The 20892-nt window shown below is 36.4% G+C and overlaps 1 protein-coding gene across 17 annotated transcripts in view; it reads right to left on the bottom strand.

Annotated features, from left to right (window-relative positions):
- DST (dystonin) overlaps nt 1-20892 on the bottom strand; it is a 490994-nt gene that overhangs the window by 17917 nt on the left and 452185 nt on the right. For all 17 annotated transcript variants that reach the window (XM_049894718.1, XM_049894699.1, XM_049894708.1 and 14 more), the window contains 10 exons: nt 19142-19312; nt 17712-17867; nt 17304-17510; nt 14388-14507; nt 9073-9242; nt 7564-7723; nt 5160-5354; nt 4129-4257; nt 1096-1239; nt 20-208 (listed from right to left, as the gene is read on the bottom strand). In XM_049894718.1, the coding sequence (XP_049750675.1) occupies nt 20-208; nt 1096-1239; nt 4129-4257; nt 5160-5354; nt 7564-7723; nt 9073-9242; nt 14388-14507; nt 17304-17510; nt 17712-17867; nt 19142-19312 (1641 nt within the window). The remainder of the gene's footprint in view (nt 1-19; nt 209-1095; nt 1240-4128; nt 4258-5159; nt 5355-7563; nt 7724-9072; nt 9243-14387; nt 14508-17303; nt 17511-17711; nt 17868-19141; nt 19313-20892) is intronic.

A 20892-nucleotide genomic window follows, 5' to 3' on the forward strand; every position in this document is an offset into this window, starting at 1 on the left:
AGGATTATAATTATTTTACCTGGTGCTCTGCAATGAGGGCTTTCACCTCTTCAATCTCCTGGGGGATGACTTCCTTATCCTTCTCACTAAGTGTTGTTTCAGCCCATTGCAACCAAGCCAACAGAGCTTCCAACAATTCCTGTTTAGCAATGAGTCCTGCCAGTGCACTTGCCAATCTCTGCTGATGTTGCTTCGCCCAGGCCAGCACCTGTGGGAGAAGCAGAAATTGCTCTGAATTTCTTCCAACTTAGTAAAGTGTTTCATTGATGTAAAACACACAAATTTAAAACTGTAAATTAGGATCATCCTGGGCTCCGCCTTTGATGCTTCCACCCTTTTTAGATCCCATCAGTGGCACCAAGACCCAACTTGTGGAGCCCTTCCATGATATACGTCACCTTCAAAAGTTTAGACATATACACGAATCACTCAGGCTTCCTTATATAAGTTCAAATAGGTATTCTCTGAAGGACCAAATGCATTTATTCCATGCAGCACAGAGTGGAAACAAAAAAACGCTATGATCTTAAATATAGAACTAATTCACTTTTGTGTATGCCAATTCACTTCACGGGCATATGTTGCTCTAAAATACTACTTAACACTAGATCATTCAACAAACAGAAAGTGAAAATGTATAAAATGTTATACACTGAACTAGATTTTTGCCTTCGAATGTTTCAGGGACACGCTGCAAAATTCCTTTAATTTTTTTTTTAAGTGAATCACAGAGACTGGTAATGCTCACAAACCAAAAAACCAACCCACTGCCATTGAGTCAATTCTGACTCACAGTGACTCTACAGCACAGAGTATAACTGCCTCATAGGGTTTCCAAGGCTATAAATCTTTATAGAAGAAAACCGCCACATCTTTCTCCCATGGAGCAGCTGGTAGGGTCAAACCACTGACTTTCTGGTTAGCAGCAGAGCACTTAACCACTGAGCCACGAGGGCTCCTGATGCTCACAAGGGTATTTTAAAGAAACCTTTTCTCTGCAGAGGTCTCATTTTTCCCCATCTTAACTGCTGAAATTTCCCACTGCCAACTATCAAAGTGACTGCTGCTCTAAAAGACTATCTGAGACCCACTGACCTCCTCAAACCTGGCCCGGATGATGGTTATCCAGTGCTTAATGGTGGTGATGGAGTCAGGGTGGCAGATGGCCAACACAGCGTCTCCCATACTGGTGGCTTTGTTTAGTTCAGCTCTTTTTTCTTCCAGTCTCTTCATGAATTCCTAGAGCAGAAACAAAGACCTCAATTAACTGCTGGACCAGGTGGAAAACAAAACTCTGATGACGTTCATGTGACTGCCAGAGGTAAACAAATAAGAACCTAGACTGGTTTATTCACTGTTGGAAAGAATCCACTGATCGGGGAATTAAGGGAGGAGAAGGGAAAGAATAAGAAATAAAACAGCTTCTAATTGTTATTTTAAAATATAAGCACAAGATAGTATCTCATACTTTACAAAATACATTACATAAAAAAATACACTCTCTTAAATTTGGATGGATTATATTTACATCATTAATTGGGATTAGGAGTTAAAGACTGGGAGAGACAGTAATAGCAGGGATAGAAATTGTAATGATTGTCAAAAAAAAAAAAAAAAGTGTTCTAACAAGACAAGAAAGTTACTATTTAAAATAGCAGAGACTTTGCCAGGAAAGACAGGAATATGTGCAAGAAAAGTGCTAAGGAAGAAAGAAGGCTGGGCAAGGAGCTGTAACTGTTTGGGGGTGTCAGAGAGACGCTCAAAGTGTCCAGGCAGGAAGGATGGATTACCCAATAATGAAGGTACAACATGGGCTTATTTGTGCTAATTTACTAATCTGTAGTTCATAATTTTACCACATTAAAGATGTGGTGAAACACACGGGAAACTGCACTACAAATCAGTAAGTAAACAGAATTCAGGCTGTGCATATTCTGCTTGCTGGTCAATCAATCCACCCCTGCAGGCAGGAAAGAGCCAAGGGAAGCCTGACGGGAGTGGGCCTGACAGCAGGCCAGCCTGTGTGAGAACTGTGTCCCTTTGGAAGGCCAATAAGCACCACTCTCCTGTTTCTGGCAGCTCTAGCCAGTTTCCATAGGGAGGAGGATAAACAAAGTCTGCACAGGCCAAGGGCAGTCTTCCATACTGATCTTTTTACAAATGTCTCACATACATCACTCTAGTTTCTACCATCAGAGCTGTATCCATAGATATACAGATTGCAGAACTTTGAAAGTGTGGTTAAAAAATGAGGATCTTTTCCCTAAAAAATGTGATGATAGGCCTCCCAAACCTCATGTAGAATTTCAGAGCCTTCAGATACCCAATTTACAAAGATTACTTATCACATTGACTGGCTGAATAAATGGTTTTCAACTCTTTTATTAACACATATTCACTGCTGTGGTGTCAAGGTTTAATCAGCAATATACTCCGCTGCCATGACTTTAAGTTTTCAACATGGAATTTTTTTCTGTCCTCTTTTCCCAACTTCCCACTGCACTCTGTGCTCTTCAGATTTAGTCTGAGTGTTACCTTACCGCTTTGTACTCATGTGGGAATGCTTGCCGTTTTCAGAGATTGGATTATACTGAGAAGTCCTGGCACTACACAATTAAATTAAATGTTCTGTTTTTCTTTTACTGGTGAATGGGTGAAGGGAAGCAGAGGAAATGACAAGGAATGAATAACGCTACTGCACAACACTACTACTAAGAAGTGCTTTATAAAATTACATGTAATTTTATGCTTTAAAAATATTTTCAAACTATTTGTTGTAAAGACCACTATTTCTGCTCTGGATGCCTGCTTCCTGATGCTTTTGAGTGTTCCTTGGTCCTGCAGTGCGGGGGGGTGGGGGTGGGGGTGGGGGTGGGGTGGTGGTGGTAGACCACAAACATGCTCCTTTCTATAGGGGTGATAGATGTACACGATGGGCTTCACAGAGTCCAAGTCATACTTATTCCTACTCAGAGACCCAAACCCAAATATGGTAGTGGGACTCTAAAATAATGCTGGTGGGGGGTCAGCCCACAGCAATATAATAAAAACTGTATTTTCAAATTATTGAACTGAATCAAAGATTTACTATAAATGTGATGTAATTTTCTTATCTTTATATTCTAACTTCAAATTTAAAAGTGGTATGGAGCATTTCATTTCTCCAGATAACACTATACAAGCTTGCATCACTTTTATTAACAGAGTTCATTGCTAAAGGTTGAGCAACCCATCACTTAGAGAGCGTGTTAATTAAAATTAAAAGCCTCTACAGATGATGTAATCCACACTACATTGGAATTAATGATGTATTTCCAACCTGACCTTGAAAAACAGGGTTATTCAGTCATGTTAAACAGGTCTTTTAAAGTTATTAGGAAATGCTGACATCAACACTACCTTGAGTGTTAGCCTCGCAAATTCCTGACTTTTGGAGTCAAAGGTTAAAAAACATCTGTTATAAGCTATCTGGACCACTCTTCTTCAGGGTTCTGCTAAGTTCTGTGCATTCCCACAAAAAGGATCTTAACTTGAAAGCCCAGTGTGACCAGATTTTTACTTGGCTAATTAGTCAATAGTACATCTAGCTATATAACTAATTTTTAAATTCATGATTTATACTATGGGTTACTTCTAAAAGGGATTTAAGAGGGCTCTTGAATAAAAACAGAAGCAGCAGAGGGATAAAAATAAAATTCAAAGAACAGTTATTAAATTATTTGCTTGTCTTGCTTACGAAGGTGAAAATCGTTAATTTACAATTCTACTGGTATAATTTTACAAATGCCAAAACTGCTCATTAAGGACATTTTGGTTTTGAAATTCACATAGAAGTACAACAATACTAATTTTGGTCAGAAGCCAAACCCCTTGGAAAACTCAATGTGCTTCCTGAAGATAGGAAACAGAGGGACTAAAAAGACAGGTACCTATACTTGTGTGCAGGTGCAAGGGGACAGATATATATACACAAGGAAAATACAGATAAATTCTTAAATGTATTTGGATCTCTTATTACTTCTAGAAAGGAAAATGATTGTGCAGTTGGTATTTGCAAGCATGAGTCTATCTTCCCTGCTTTCTCTGGTTTTCTCATTTAGTTCTACTTAGTATTTACGGATAACTCACTTTATGCTGATCGATGAGACCCCGAAGAGCATCTTCATCATCTGGGAGAACACCATGGAAGCGAAGGGTCTGCTCGGCTTCGGCCAGCCACTCCAGGAGGGCATGCACCACTGAGTGAAATTCCTCTGCCTAAATTCACACGCGCACACACACACAGCCCAAACAAGATCCCCCAAAATAACTGTTAGCATAATTTACATAACCGCAGAGTCAATTCCTCTCCTCAATGAAAAAAAAAAATGCTTAAATTGATTAATTATATGCATTAAAAAAAAAAAAGACAGCTGCTATGGAGTCAACTCTAACTCATAGTGACCCCCATGTGCTCCAGAGTTTTCAATGGCTGAGACCTTTCAGAAGCAGATCACCAGGCCTTTCTTCTGAGGAGCCTCTGGGTAGATTTAAACCACTCATCTCTTGGTTAGCCGCTGAATGCTTAACTGCACCACTCAAGGACTCCACCATATGCGTTCCAAAAAATCAAAACCAAACCCATTGCCGTCAAGTCGATTCCAACTCATAGCAACCCTATAGGACAGAACAGAACTGCCCCACGGGGTTTCCAAGAAGCAGCTGGTGGATTTCAACTGCGGACCTCTTGGATAACAGCTGTGGCTCTTAACCAGTGCACCACCAGGGCTCCATTATATGCATTGACCTCCCATTCAAAAGATAGGGATATATGGCACTGCATTTTACAAATATAAGAGAATATCTAATATGGCAAAAAGGCCCATATGAAGACTAATTCACCATTTTAACAAACTGATTGTAGGCGGAACAGCAACCCATCATGCTTTCAAGCTGAAAAATTACTCCAGCAGTACCTTCATGTGAGGATTAGAAAATGTCTCTCTTTGAGAAGCTTAAATTCTTGGGCAGGAAGGACTAAGGCAATGAAAAAAAAAAAAAAAAAAAGGCAATGATGTTCCGAGAATTCTGTCCACCCCTCCTCCTTTATCACTGTCCTAGTTAGTTGGGGCCTCAGTACTTTGCTCATGACACACAGCTAAAATTTACACGATTTTTACCTGACGCAGGGCTGCTTCTAGCCGGGTTTGCTTTGATACAGAAAGTGCACACACAGTCTCCCAGCGGGTGCTTAGTTCTTGCATCTGGACCTTGACCCATGAGGAGTCATCACGACTCCCCTCAATGAGTTCTCGGGCCGAGCGCTTCAGGGCCTGCACACTGCTGGTCCTCTTCCCCAACTCTTTCTGGAAGGCCTAAGAGAACCATATTTAAAAAAAATTAATTTTTAATTACAAAACCAAAATAATAATACATACATAACATCATGTACAGGTTTCCAGACATACAATTTAATGACCATACTTTTTGTAGAATCTTCTGAAGATTTGAAATGACACACTGCTCCTATCTGAGCATCGTCAAGAACAAAATCTTGGTATACATTTATTCAGTTTTGTAACATTCTCACGAGGGACCACGATACGATGCACTTATGCTTTAAATGGGAAACTGGATTTAAATAATGCGGCCAGCCTGCTTTATTTCAATGCCAAAAAAAAGGGGGGGGCACCAAATTACTTTTTTTCTATCACTCTTTAGTACGTTGTTTGAATCTCTCAAATTATTGATGTGTCAAGTACATGTTAGCTGCACAACACTTTTAATTAGCAAACATATCGGAGAGACTAACAGAAGACTGAGCAATCCTGGAGCATATCCAGGGTGGGTCTTAAAGATAATGAAAAAGCAGCCCGTAGAGACTCAGTTCTTTTTCCATAACACGTCTACGTCTTTCATAGCATCCTGGGTACTATCTGGTAACGTGAAATTTTAGACGCTTAAATCTTTATCTGTCACCTTAGAGAAAAAGCTTTTTGTTTTTTAGTCTGCCTAATTTTGATGAACTTTGATGTGCCAGGATTTAAGCTGGCTTCTTTTGGCCACAGACTTAATCCAAGAAATGGGCCCAGGGGTCTTCGTTTTTGATCCAAGATTCTGTATATGAAATTAGTTCTTTCAAATAATCATCCTCTGTGTAGAGCAAAATTAACTTATTTTTCTAAAAAAAAATCACGAATGAGTATTACCAAAAATACCTCAAAATTTTGGTTGTTTCTAATCTAATACTCAGGTCACTTATAAAAGACAGCCTATCAAAAACAATCCAAACCTAGTGTGATGAATTCCCTTATTGCTGTCATTCTAACAGTGTTAAATTAGCTGTGTCTGCAGATATACACACACACACGCACGCACAAGATATAGTATCTAAATGTTCCATTTGTGATAGGAATAATCCAATAGTTCTGAACAGACTTTCCAATGTACTTGGTATACTTAAACTTCTTTTTGAGCCTTCCAATTGTATTATTAATGCTGAATGATTACTTCATTCTTGATGACCTTGAATATATATTTAAAAAAATCTGGCAAGTACCTAGGGTAGTAAATATTTAGACAGTGAGCTTATAAAAATGATATTTATGTAAAAAGTAACATCATACTATCCATTACTCATTGAATAAATGCCAAGGAGTGGACAAGTTTACATTAATCATACACAAAAAACTGTTTCATTATAGGCAAAGAACTTTTCAAAATTTTCATTTTTGTAGGCCTCATAAATGTTTGTCTATTATTTTCTGTTAATATCCAAGTGGAAGAAACTCTTTTTTATGGGAATAAGGAGACAGCAAGGCTTTAAAATGGACAGTAAATACACAAAAGGATATTTTAAATAGAAAAGATCAAAACAGCACAACCAGGAAAGTATAAAGAAAGAATTTTAAAATCAAATGAATTTTCTAAACTCAAAAACTATAGAGCGGAAACACAACGTGAATTGTAGCTGGGTACTTTTTTTTTTACTCTAAAATAGTTGTATATAAATACAAATGAACTCTGACAAAACTATTTTACATTAGCGCTGTGCTTCGTGTTTTTTCCAAGGTTGTTTTATTGTATCATTTGATCATAACTTAGGCCCTCACAGTCAGTGCCAGCTTGGTGTCTTCCATATTACTTCTGATTCCCATGACAGTTTAACTTGCATATCAGGAGACTGCAAGGAAACCAATTTTCTTAAAATAAGTTAATAATCAAATCTCACAGCACATTCTGTTGCCTCATAAATTGGTACAATTCAAGGGGCAAAAGGTTAATACATTTTAAAAAAGAAAAGCAGCTGATGATGACCCTATAGGTCATGTCACAAATCTACACACTTACACAATAACTGAGTTCTAGGCTACTGAACAAATGATTTTAAATCCTAGTATATAATTGTTTAAATAACACAAGAATAGTAAAACATTCTTGAAACATGTTTCAACTATTTCAATATTAAAGACTGTTAATGCAGTATGATACATAGCCTTTTGATTTTAAAAGGCTAAATTAATTGGTGACTTTTCCCTCTCCAATCAAACCACAGATAAAATGAAATGTCCCAGATAACAATACCTTGTGATTATCGATCAGATTCATGACTAAATCCATGTCTCCATGGACAGGCTGATCTTCTGCCAGCTGAGGTTCAACCCTATACAACCAATCAATGAGGGCCTGCAGGGCATCGGTGAATTGTCCGGAAAATAGCAGGGCTTCTTCCAATTTGTTTTGTCTGCAGGGGGTAAAAAAAAAGAATAGCGAAATCAATTTGAGGAACAAAAAGCCACCCCTGTATATCTAAAAAAAAAAAGTTTTTTTTTTTTTTTTTTTTTTATCTAAGCATCTAAAAATTCATTTATGGAGGTTGAGCAGTGTTCAAGAGGAAAAACAATGTACTGGTGAATCCTGCTATTTTTTTGTTTTTCTTAGAAAATAACAAAACTTTTCTTAACACACGTCTCAAATTTTCTCTTTTATTGCTTAAATACATAACATCTGTTCCAGAAAAATTCTCTCATGATCACCTTTAGAAATCACTGACCCTTCAGTTTCTGCATAGAAGTGCGCCTTTTTAATTAAAAAATATTTCTAAATTAATTTTATTTAAAAAATTATTATAAAGTTGACTTTTTTGGCATAGAGGCCTTTCAGTTTTAATACATGTACAGATCCACATAACCAGCACTGCAGTCGAGTTCCACTGCCCCCAGGGTCTCCCTCACGCTGTCGCTTTACAGTCACACGTCACACTCTTCTGCGTCTCCAACCCCCGGCACCCACTCATCTGGTTTTTCATCACCATAATTTTGTCTTTTCGAGAATGTCATATAGATGGCATTCTGAGACTGGAGAAGTCACAATTTTTTAAAACTTACTGTGAAGTTTCCTAGAACTGAACTTAGTAATTTATTTAATCTTGATTCTGATGAAAGTGATGGAACTAAACATCAATGAAAAACTTGAAGACATAAAATTTATCAGAGATTATATCTTTGAATTCTCGCACTACTATTGTAGCTTCTTCAATACTTCGAATTTTTGAAATAAATCTTAGGCCTTCCTGTTGAAGCGTAGTAAGAAAGAGGGTGATTGGAAAGGGTGAACTGATGTTGGAGGGGAACTGGGCCAGATCAGGAGGTCTGTGCCTGCCATATTAAAGGCCCTATGTTTTACTTCATGCCCACAGGACACTCCTCAGTGGGTATGAAGCAGGGGAATGACGTATCCCATTAAAAACCCACCTTAGTAGTTATGTGGCAACTGGATTAAAGTGAGACAAAAGTGGACTTGGGAGACCAGTTCCTCCTACAGGCAGTTGCTACAGACCAGGTGAGACATGACAGAGGCCTGGAGGATCACTATTTTTAATGTAATGAGTTAAAAATAAATAATAATGAAAGAGCAAAGCATTCTCAGTGGAGATGCTGTATGAGTAGAGTCTTAAAGATGAGCAAGAAGGTTTTCAGGCAAAAAGGGGGTATTTAAGGTTCCTAAAATGTCCCTGCAGAGCACCACTACTATATACCTGAATTGTCCACAAATGTCTATAAAGTAACCAAATTGCCCTAAGGAACATTTTACCTTTCCACAGATTTTCCACATATTGTGTCCCATTTGTCTCTGAGTTCACTCAGCATGTCATCCAGTTTCAGGTTGTCATCAGCCAGAGAGGTTTTCTCCTTCAGAGAACGTCCAGTCCTGTTAGTGGTGTCGTAGACGGAATGCTTGGCTCCAAGTGCTTTCTGGAACTCCTATATATTTAATAAGAAAACAGTGTGCATTTCTACTTGGGACTAATAAACAATTAGGTAAAAAGCATTTAAAAAAGGCATCTCTAACATAATGCTAAGTGAAGTAAGTCAATCATGTAAGGGCAAATGCTGTATGATCCCACCTTTATAAGAAGAACAGATATACAGGGAAACCAGTGCTCATTGGTGGCTACCAGGGAAGGGAACGTAGGGGATCACACTCCAGATCGTAGATACTTGGTGATGGGAAAAGCAGCACCAAATATGCGTGCACTGAGAACAGTATGACCAACGTAAATGATGTCACTAAGAAGCACTCAAGATAAAGGATGTCTGCACTAAAGAATTTGATATATATAATTTGGCAACACCACCAATAATGACCAAAAACAAGTGTATGGTCACATATGTATATGCATAGGCATATAGGTACATGGGTAGGTACAGGTGTATACATATGTGTGCACAGACAGAAGTATCTATATGTGCCTATAAGTATAGATGTGTGTGTGTGCACTCATGTATATTCATAGACAACACAACTAGATATTTCTCAGACAGAACCAAATGCCTTCAGAGTTTGGTTTTCTAAGTTTCAAGGCTTAAGACCTTCATTTCATGGAATAACTCAGTCAATTGGCATAATATAGTTCACAAAGTTCATGTTTTGCATCCTAGTGAAATGAATACCGTCTGAAGTCTTAAAAACTTGTAAGCAGCCATCTAAGATACAACTACTGGCCCCTACTCCTCAGGAGAAAAGAGTAAGAAGGAAACCAAAGTCTCAGAAAATAAACTAGTCTACAGGGTTAACAGCTTACATGAGCCACATCTACCCTGTGACCTGAAGAATTAGATGGTGCAAGGCTACCATTATTGCCCGCTCTGATCAGGGCCACAAAAGGTGGACCCTGGTAGAAGGGCAGAGAAACACAGAACAGAACTTAAATTCTTAAAAAGTCCATTTGAGACTGGAGGACTCCCTGAGACCACTGCCCTAAGATATTCTTTAAACCTTGAACCAAAACTGTCCTGATACCACCTTTTAGAAAAACAACAGAGGAGCACACAAAATAAAGCATATTACCTGCAAGTATGGTCCGCTACTAAAAAACCATCTATATGAGACCAAAAAGTCAACATTTCCTTTAAAGCAAAGATGAGAAGATAAAGGGGCACGGAAACTAGAGTACTAGAAACAGAACAACCAGAACATAATTAAAGAGAATGCTGACACATTGTGAAAAATGTAACTAATGTCACTGAGCAATTTGTAAAGAAACTGTCAAATGGGAACCTCATTTACTGTGTAAACTTTCACCAAAAACACAATATTAGTAATTAAAAAAAAAAAGGCAACTCTAGCAAATGGAACCCAAACACTGGAAGGTATCAGCAAATAAAGCAATCAGATAGTGTAGCACTGTACTCTACACAGTAACACATTAGGGTAGAAAAGAATCTTTAGAGTGATGATAAAATGGAGCTGCTAAGGAACTACCGAAACAGCCAAGCGTTTGAAGGGAAAATATGGTTAATACTCTATCAGTAACTATAGATCCAATATAGACATAGACGACTCAGTAATATATAAATTTACTATATGGTTGTGTCAGACAGATTTATTGTCACACATTTGGATATTCACAATAATGTTATATGCATTTTATCTCTAAGCCAGGATTAGGGCAAGTAAGAATCACATCTCTAGATTCCTGTCTGGACCTATTTCTCCTTTCGTTCACCCCACTTGGGAAACCTACACCTCTCCCCTCTGCCTATGTAAAGCCCTACCAAAGTCTCAAAAGATCTACAGGTCATTTTTCCAGTACCAAATAGCTAAGCTGCCAATACAATATCTATACTCTGCTGCTTTCTACGTTGTTACTTAACCTTGCATGTTAAGTAACGTGTGTGTGGTGGAGGGAGGGAATTAATCACATTCATTCTTCACAACTCAGTTATAAGCTTTCAGAGAGCAGGGACATTGTCCTTGCAGACCCTTCATTATCATCTCACACTTAGTAGGTGTTTATAAGTTTTTAACAGAAGAATTAGAATGAGACAACCGCCAGGAAAAAAACAGTCAACTTAATGGATAGGTAGCTTGCAAGCTCACAAAATAACACCAAGGAAGCACTAATACAGTGGTCCTCAATCCAGGTAGTACATTAGAATAACCCCAGGAACTTTTTAAAAAACATCAATGGGAAGAAGTGAAAGTATCGCTACTTGCAGATGAACATGACCTTGTATATAGAAAATCTTAGGGAATGCACTAAAAAATGATTTGAACTTATTAATAATTTCAGAAAGGTTGCAGGATACAAAATCAAGATACAAAAATCAATTGTATCTTTATACACTAGCAAAGAATCCTAAAAAATTTTTTTTTAATTCCACTTATAATTTTTTTATAATAGCATCAAAAACAATAAAATATTTAGAAACACATTTAATAAAGGAAGTACAAGACTTATACACTGAAAACTACAAAATATTGTTGAAAGAAATTAAAGAGGACCCAAATATATGGGAAAACATTCCATGTTCATGGATTGGAAGACATAATATTGTTATGATGCCAATACTCCCTAAATTGACCTACAGATTCAATGCAACCCCTGTCAAATCCCAAGTGGCTTTTTTGGGCAGAAACTGACAGGATGATAATAAAATTCAGGGGACAAAAATAGCCAAAGCAATTCTGAAAAAGAACAAAGTTGGAGGATTCATACATCATGATTTTAAAACTTACTACATAGGCGCAGTACGAAGACTGTGTGATTGTGGCATAATGGTACACGTATTGAGCAGTGGAATAGAATTGAGAGTTCAAAAATAAACCCTTGCATTTACAGTCAACTGATTTTCCACAAGGGTACCAAGGCAATTCAATGGGGAAAGAACAGTTTTCTCAATATAGTGCTGAACAACTGGATATAATATAAGCACATGCAAAAGAATGGAGGTAGGCGCCTCCCTCATACCCCGAACCCGACCCACTGCAATGAGTTGATTCCAACTCACAGTGAGTGACCCTGCAGGACAGAGTAGAACTGACCCAAAGCGTTTCCAAGACTGTAAATCTTTACAGAAGCAGGCTGCCACATCTTTCACTTGAGAAGCAGCTGCTGAGTTCCAACCGCTGACCTTTTGGTTAGCAGCCGAACACTTAACCACCGTACCACCAGGGCTCCTTCTACCTCATAGCACATACAAAAATTACTCAAAATGGATCAGTGACCCAAATGTAAGAGATAAGACTATAAAATTCTTTTACGAATGCATAGGGGTAAATCTTTGCAATCCTGTATTAGGCCATGGCTTCTTACATAGGACACTAAAAGCACAAAAAAAAAAAAAAATTTTTTTTTTTTTTTTAAGCAACCAAAAAAAAAAAAAGAAGATAAAATAGATCCAGCTGCCTCTGCTGTGTAGAAGCCACTGCACTTCAGTTTTCTCATCAGCAGAGCCTTAGCTAACCTACATGTTTCACGAAGTTGTTCTGAGGATGAAAAAAGAAAGTGTATATTGTGAAAGCTTTGTTAGCTGTAAAATGCTATGCAAATGTGTTATTTTCCAATATAACCTCAGGTTACAATTACCTAGTAAGTGTCCACTGCCTTTAAAAGCTACACCCTTCATGTGTTTTAATATGACTAAGCTATTTATTTTGTTCTGTAGTAGGAAGCACTGACATCTAGGAAATTTTTAAATAAATACCATCACAATATTACACTATTTCTGAAGTTTGTTATGTATAATTGCCTTTTTTTAATGCTATTCAAAACAGAATGCTAATGTTTAGATCATGGTATAAATCTGATTTTCTTCACACAGCAGATACATCATTAATTAGCTATAAGTATAGCTAATTACAGGATAGATTAAAGCTTTTTAAGGACAAAGTAGCCAAATGATGAAAAGAAAAGCAATAATTCACAGTACGGAAAATAGAGAATCTAACAGGTTCTCCCCATATTCCTATTTCTATAGGATTCCCTATCTTTAATATATAATAAACTTTCCTAAGACTACATGAAACAACATCTATGTTCAAGTTCAAATAGGACATTCCATTCTGAGAAGGAACTCTTTTTTTTCCATCAGAGGGGAAGGAGGGTACAGTGCCCTGTCACCGTGTTGCCTGCGCTGGATGCGGCAGCTTGCTGGCAAAGAGTGCCAGCAGAACAAGCCATTCATAAGTCCCTCTCTATCCAGAGGGCAGGTGTTCACCATGTTTCCTTTTGTCTCTCTTGGATCGTGACTCTCTGAGGTTAGACTCACAGATGGAAGCAACCAACCCGTGAAAGGTAAGTTAGAATTTTCAGATGATGACAAGTCTCACCTTTCCCCAGTTTTAACCCACCTTTTAAGATTATCACGTTTCACGCGATGATTTATAAGGTAAATGCCTAAAACTGTGAAACTGTTTTTGCAGGAACCACTTGCCTTTTACTCACATTCTCTGGTGATTGCTTTACAAACAGAATGATAGAAAGTCCCAAATTCAAGAGTGGGGGTTAGGGAAGAGAATAAAATGTTCTTTGAATGCCATGTGGAAGGAATATAAAAGGCAGGAAATATTTTAGAAATGATTGTACATGATTCCAGTCTACACAAGGAAGCCGCTGACTCTCTGTCTTTGTGAGGAGGGGTGGAATTTCATACACACACACACACACACAAGAGAATAACAATGTAGGTGGGGCAACCAATTTTTCTATTCCTCTGTTTAAGAGGCTGTATATGGCAAAATCCATATGTACTTTTTACCCCAGAATTATCTTCAAAGTGACATTCAGTCTACAAAAGATATTTTAGGACGGTTGTCATGAAAAATTGAAATGCCAGTGTTCAAACCACTACAAGTTCTTTATATGTTTTAAATGGTAGAGGTCTTCCAGTTTTGTGTAGGTTTTAACAATTACTCCTGGCATCATTAATGAAATAGTCACTAGAGAATAAAGACACTGTTGATGACTGACCAATATGAAGGAGAGCTGGATTTTAAATTTAATATAGGTCCAGATTAGACAGGCTTTTTCTCTAGCGATGAATAAATACAACATCAAATAAGACTCTGAAAATGATCCTGAGATATACAATGAGACAGTTTCCTTTTCATAATTACAGACGCACCTTATGCTGTGTAAGTTGTGTTTTTATTCTGTCTGGATCATTGGCGATTTCCAGTTCCGAATCCAAAGACTTTTCTGACTCTTCTAGCCACTCCATAAGTTTACTCCATGCTTCATGGAACTGTAAAAGAAATTCATATCCTTGTCCATAAAATTTTTAAGCATACTCACTATATCTGAAATCTAACATATGAAATTAACTTTAGGGGAAATGTTGAAAACTATTAATTCCGAATTTCTCCTGAAGGGGAAAAATGTAATATGGCATTAGCAGATTACAAACTGTCTTGATAACACCTGGCATTTGTGGTTGTATCCCATGGTCACGTTGTGATAGTTCATTCAAACACATCAACCATAACAAAAATAGAAGTAAGCCTAGAAAGAGTTAAGGAGCACCAGAGACAATGTCTCTCCCTTTCTTTTGCTTACTCATTAACATAAATCCTCAGAATTTTTTTTTTCTACTCACTGCTATCTCTTGGCAGATCTGGGCTTACTTCTAAGGAAGGTGTTTAATATCTATGTTAAGAAAGAGGAACGACAAGGAGGAAGGCAGAATAAAGTTTGTAAATTGGCTTTAAAACGTAGCAGGAACAAAAACAGGCCATTACACTTCTATTTAATACAAAGGTAATTCAACGTCTTTATTTCTGGTATCAAAATCCTCAAATTAATACCTATGCCTCTCATACTGGTTTTAAATATTTCATTAGAGCACTAATGAAATATATTTCTCATTGATAGCTTATAAATATCCTGGGAATTCATATATATATATATGTGTGTGTGTGTGTGTATATATGTATATATATATGTATATATATATGTGTATATATATGTGTATATATGTATATATATGTATATATATGTATATATATGTATATATATGTATATATATACGTATATATATGTATATATATACGTATATATATGTATATATATGTATATATATACGTATATATATACGTATATATATGTATATATATATGTATATATATGTATATATATACGTATATATATACGTATATATATGTATATATATATGTATATATATATGTATATATATAGTTTCAGCCACAGTCCCTTTTCTGTTTATCATAAAGAACTAGAAGGTATTATTTTTAGATACCAAATTATGAAATTGGTTATAAGTTACTTCTCATAATAAATTTAAGTGAGTATATATAAAAGCTTGTCAAAATAAAATCTGTTATATAACAAAGCACATTAATAAGGAAATACCAAAAAGACATTTAACAAGAAAAGCACAGTAAGAGCACAGAATCACAGAGCTGCAAGGGCCCCTTAGAAATGACCCTATTAAAAACCTGCCCCCCCCCGCACATCCCTGCCATAACTCCAATCAATTTAAATATGAGAAAATGGAGGCCAGAATAAGCACATAAATTGCCAAAGTCAGAGAACTATGATCAACATCTGAGCTAAAACCTGAGATACTATAGTAATAAGAACAAAGCTAAAGAAGCCAGTAGTTACAGTGTTAGGTAATTTGGCTCTAAATAAAACATGTGACGGCAGGTAAGTCCAATGTTATAAGTGAACAGGTTCTAAGGCTATTCCTGCTTTCAAAAATATTTTTAAGCCACATAGAGGAAATGAAAGCATCAGAAAATATTGTAAGGTTAGTTAAACAAAATGAGAAAATAAAATTGATTAAAATGGAGGAAGGAGGAAGAGGGTACGGACAACTGGCTACTGGCATCCAAGAGACTTATAAATTAGATGCCTATACTACAAATGGTACCGTGCACATATGTGGTGAAAAAATGTCAGGCTCAGAATTAATTCATTAGAGACCGATTCTATTTCAGAGATTCACTGATGATACCAATCCTACCACACCTCCTGCTCAAAAAGTGATACATACTATGAGATTCTGGCACAATACAATCTGTCACTTCTAAAGTCTTAAAAATTTATACTAATAACCTTAAAGATTGAAACACTTGACTACTATGACATCTTTTGCCCCTCTCCCCCCAAAAAAGACCAATGGAAGTAATACCAATGCCAGAAAATGCAACTGAATGGGGCAGGGAGAGCAATGATCAAATTCAGCATCAATATTACACTAAGTTTCCAGTAAAAATCAAAGCAAGGTGGGTACATCCTCTCTGTCATCCCTGGAACACAGAGACATGTAATTTTACCTCTTGTCTGTGTTTAGTCTAGAATGGGAATGTTAATAATAGGTGGAGGGAGAAAGGAAAGCTCTTTGTGAGATTCTCTGAATTTACCAAAAACAAAACAAACTCTCCCCCAAAACACCAAAAATAAGTAAATAGATAAATACAAACAAACCCAGCCACAAAAGATTCCAATGATTAATTCTGAGGGTGGAGTGGAGCTCTATGAAAACGCAAGGAAGAAATGAAGGCTCTGTCAACAAGGATACAGATTCAGAAAAGTAAGGACTGCCAACCAACTCAGACACAGAATGGGTCCTTTCAGAAAGCTTCCATCTGGAAGAATAAATGGCTAGCTCTCAGTTGACAGTTTCTGAAGATATTTTAACTAAGGAATTAAACAGGAGACAGAAATATAATAAACTATGACACCTCACTCTGAGCACCAGACTGGAGGTTGAAAGGGCAGAGCAAAACAAACAAAAAACCCAACAGCAAAAATTATGTCTTTTTGGGCCTTAAGGATAACAGCCCATCTGTGAAGTCAAGCTATAATCAGTCTTTTCAAAATTAGTCCCCAGGGCCTAAAGCTTCTGTCAGGTCAAAAAGTGAGTATGTCAGCATCCAAATTTAGGCCATGGCCCTTTTAGGAAATGATATATTGGCTCCATACAGTGATTTGTTATATCTAATTTAGCCAGCAAGAGAGTACTTCAATAACATCATATGTTTTTCAACAGCTAGAGCTGATTTACTGTCAGGTTTACCTGCTTGGCCCTCTTCCTTGCATCATCCAAAGATCTTCCTCTTTCCACTAATCGTTGAACCACTTTTTCCCATCGACTTTGTACACTGATAAGGAGGTTCTTTATTAGGACAACATCTTGTTTCTGACTAAAATATTTCAGGTGAGTTCCAGTTTTGTCCAGCTCTATTATCTGCTCACGGTGAGAATTTACTTCATTGGCAAATACCTTTCCCCGAAAAAAAAAAAAAAAAAGAGCAAAATAGAAACAAGTAAAAAGTTAATCTATTTTAAAAATGTCTCTAGTGTCATAGCTAAAATTATTTTAAAGGACAAAGCAAAGTTTTCCAACTACAAAGTTCATGCTTTTGACATTAAAACAGCCCGGCGCCTAAAAGTTCTGAAAGAAAAATCTTGTCCATCCCCATACCTTGTGCTCATCGATTTGAAACAAGACTGTGTCTAAGATAAGACTTGGCCGAGAAGCTACATTCAGTGTCTGTTCAGCCTGGGTAAGCCAGTTGATGAAGTCTTGGAGAGAATTGTGAAACTCCATTGCCAAATTGAGGGCCTCTTCCAGTTTAGTCTGCAAAGACAGATAATTTAGCATTTGATGGTATTTAAGAGGTTTGTTATTTTTTCAATTTAACCACTCTCTGGCAGATTGCCTTCCCATCCCCACTTTATTTATGCATAAGCTATATTAACTAAAACAGTGTATAAATGTAATGGACCTTCACTGAAATACTGGCAAAATAAACTCATTTGAGTATAGTGAAAAGTATCTCACTGCAGATGTAACATTCCAATATACACTAAAATCATGTTTTTTGACAATTAACCACAGAACTCAGTTTCTAAGTGGAATCTGTAAAAAAGAAAAACTGACATTCTTACAATTAATTTTGAGGGTCAAAATAGTGTGAAATACTATTGTCTAAGATACCCTTTGAACTTGGAACTGAAGCCACTCCCAGAGGTCTCCTTTTAGCCAAATAATATATTGGCTTATAAAATAAACAATATTGCCCATGAGGGCTGTGCTCCCTTAAACAATGAACTACATGAGACCAAATGGTCAACATTTACCCAAAAGCAAAGATGAGAGGCAAGGAGGGGCAGGGAAGTTAGATAAATGGAAACAGAACAAACAGAATGAAGATAATGAGGATGTTGACACATAGTTATAATTATAACCAATGTCATAGAACAATTTGTCCAAAAATTGTTAAATGGGAACCTAATTTGCTGTGTAAACTTTCACCTAAAACACAATAAAATATTTTAAAAGTAGAATGAAGTAGCCATTATACTTTTATCAGTTAGATGGCATATTATCTGGTATTCCTCACCTATCTTGTTTCTTATAGCATTAAGATTTATTAGATTGTTGTTGCTGTGGTTTAAAGAATGTGACAAAAAGAAAAAAATTCACGGTGTAACAAATTTTAGTCTTTCTTCATGGATTTTTGTTTCGGTGTTTATAAAACATATATACAATCACATCACTCTCTTGATCTCTCTCTCTCCCTCTCTCTATACACAGCTTTTGCCTTCTAAGTGTGGTTAGAATAGAATTATTTAACAACCCAGAATTCGATGGTTCATAACATTTAAAAAATATACTGGAGTTCTGCTCGACCTATAATATGTCTTTATGTTAAGTCTGAAGAGATCCTTTTAATTCTCTTCTCCTATATTAGCACAGAATACTATTTTCAACTGACCCCATGAAACCTCCGAATGTATACCAAGAAGATTTAACCACAGATTATTAAAAAGTTCTACTTAAATAAGGCAAAATCCATGAAATAAAACCAACGAAAACATTGATTCTATTATATTAATCAAAGTACATACTTTCCTTTCGTTGAGTTTGGTTTCCACCAATTCCCATTTTTCTTTCAAGTTATTTATGTCTTGGTCAATATTTGTCTCTGCAGATTTGGGGCATCTTGCAAGCATCTGCTGCCCTTTTTGCATCAGACTCCTATATGTTTCTTCTTTAACATCAAAGGCAGCACAGACTTCCTAAATTGAGATACGCCCAAGTTATATCATTTTTAAGAGAATAAGATCTGAAAGTCCTATTCTTCCAAGTCATCAATCCCAAATCCCTTAATATATTTTCACCTCTATCTGGCAAACGGAATCCTGACACATTTGAACATTTCACTGTATCGAAACAATACCCGAACCAACAGTCATACCCTGCCTACAGAGACATCTTAGAAATGGTGCTATTACCATCAGTCCATTCAGGCATGCCAGGGTTGTGAAGCTATACATTAAATGTTATCAAGAGAGCTGACAGCAGTAACTAATCAGTTGTGTGAACTTGGACAAGTAACTCAACTTCCCTGAGCCTCGATTTCCTCTTCTATAAAAAGAGGGGTTCTCTAGGTCTCTCCTAGGACTGTGATACTTTATTGGTGTAATTTAATCCTGCACTGAGAAAACACTCATTGGATAGAAAGTAAACACCCAGTATGGTAGCCATTTAAGTTATTCAGACTTTGGAATCATTAAAGTCAAACTTCTGGTACTCTGAATATTATTCTCATTTATAACATTTTTAAAGCTTCCAACTGAAATGCAGTATGCTATAGAGAACAGAAGAAAATATGGCTTAAACAAATTGAGAATTTAAGGCCAATGAAACAAAATTTAAACTTCATTTAGAAAATTGAGACCAGTTCTATTCCAATGGTTTATTCATAATGTGGGTCAAATCACACTGAAAAACTGTGTATTTATGTCTCACTAACATTTTTGACTTTATAATTTATTTTTAAGATTGAGCTATAATTCACATGCTATAAGATTCACCATTTTTAAAGTATATAATTCAGTGGGTTTTTAGTACTATATTAATAAATTTGTGTAAACATGACCCCTATCTAATTCTAGAATATGTTCACCAGACCAAGACTTTATAAGTTCTTATGCATTTTAAAAAGTAACCTCTTTCTAAACATTTTTACAATTACTCATGTACTAAAAGCTTTTAATCCTAAATAAAACATTTTAAATAATAGGTAAAAACTCAGGAAAAGTAATAGTTCTGGCTCTTTAACTTTCTTAGCTTGTAACATAACTGAATTAAGAGAACATTATTGAGATGGTATTAGAAATACCAATACCTCTATAAAAAAAAATAGAATTCTTTAAATCGATGAATTTCTGTAACCTGGTAAATTATATCACGTTATGGTAAATTCATTTTAAATACCCGACCAAGAATGAATAAATTGATATGCAATGTTTTCTTAAAAGTAAAGCACTCTAAAGATAAGCTCTTTGCTTTCCAAGTTCTTACTTACATTCTTCTAAACTAACGCTTTTTAATTTTTATGCTATTAGAAAATAATTGCAAGCATCTATTCAAGAATTCATTAAACTTATAATTAACGTGCACTGTTTAGTGGCACAGTGGTTAAGAGAACAGTTGTTAATCGGAAGGTCATCGGTTCGAATTCACCAGCAGCTCTCTGGAAACCCTATGGGGCAGTTCTACTCTGTCCTATAGGGTTGCCATGATTCAGAATCAAATCGACAGCAACAAGTTTGTTTGTTTGTTTTTTAACAGTTATGCAGGTACTTCCAGGAAA

The sequence above is a fragment of the Elephas maximus genome, chromosome 1, assembly GCF_024166365.1.
Source record: "Elephas maximus indicus isolate mEleMax1 chromosome 1, mEleMax1 primary haplotype, whole genome shotgun sequence".
Lineage (NCBI taxonomy): Eukaryota > Metazoa > Chordata > Mammalia > Proboscidea > Elephantidae > Elephas > Elephas maximus.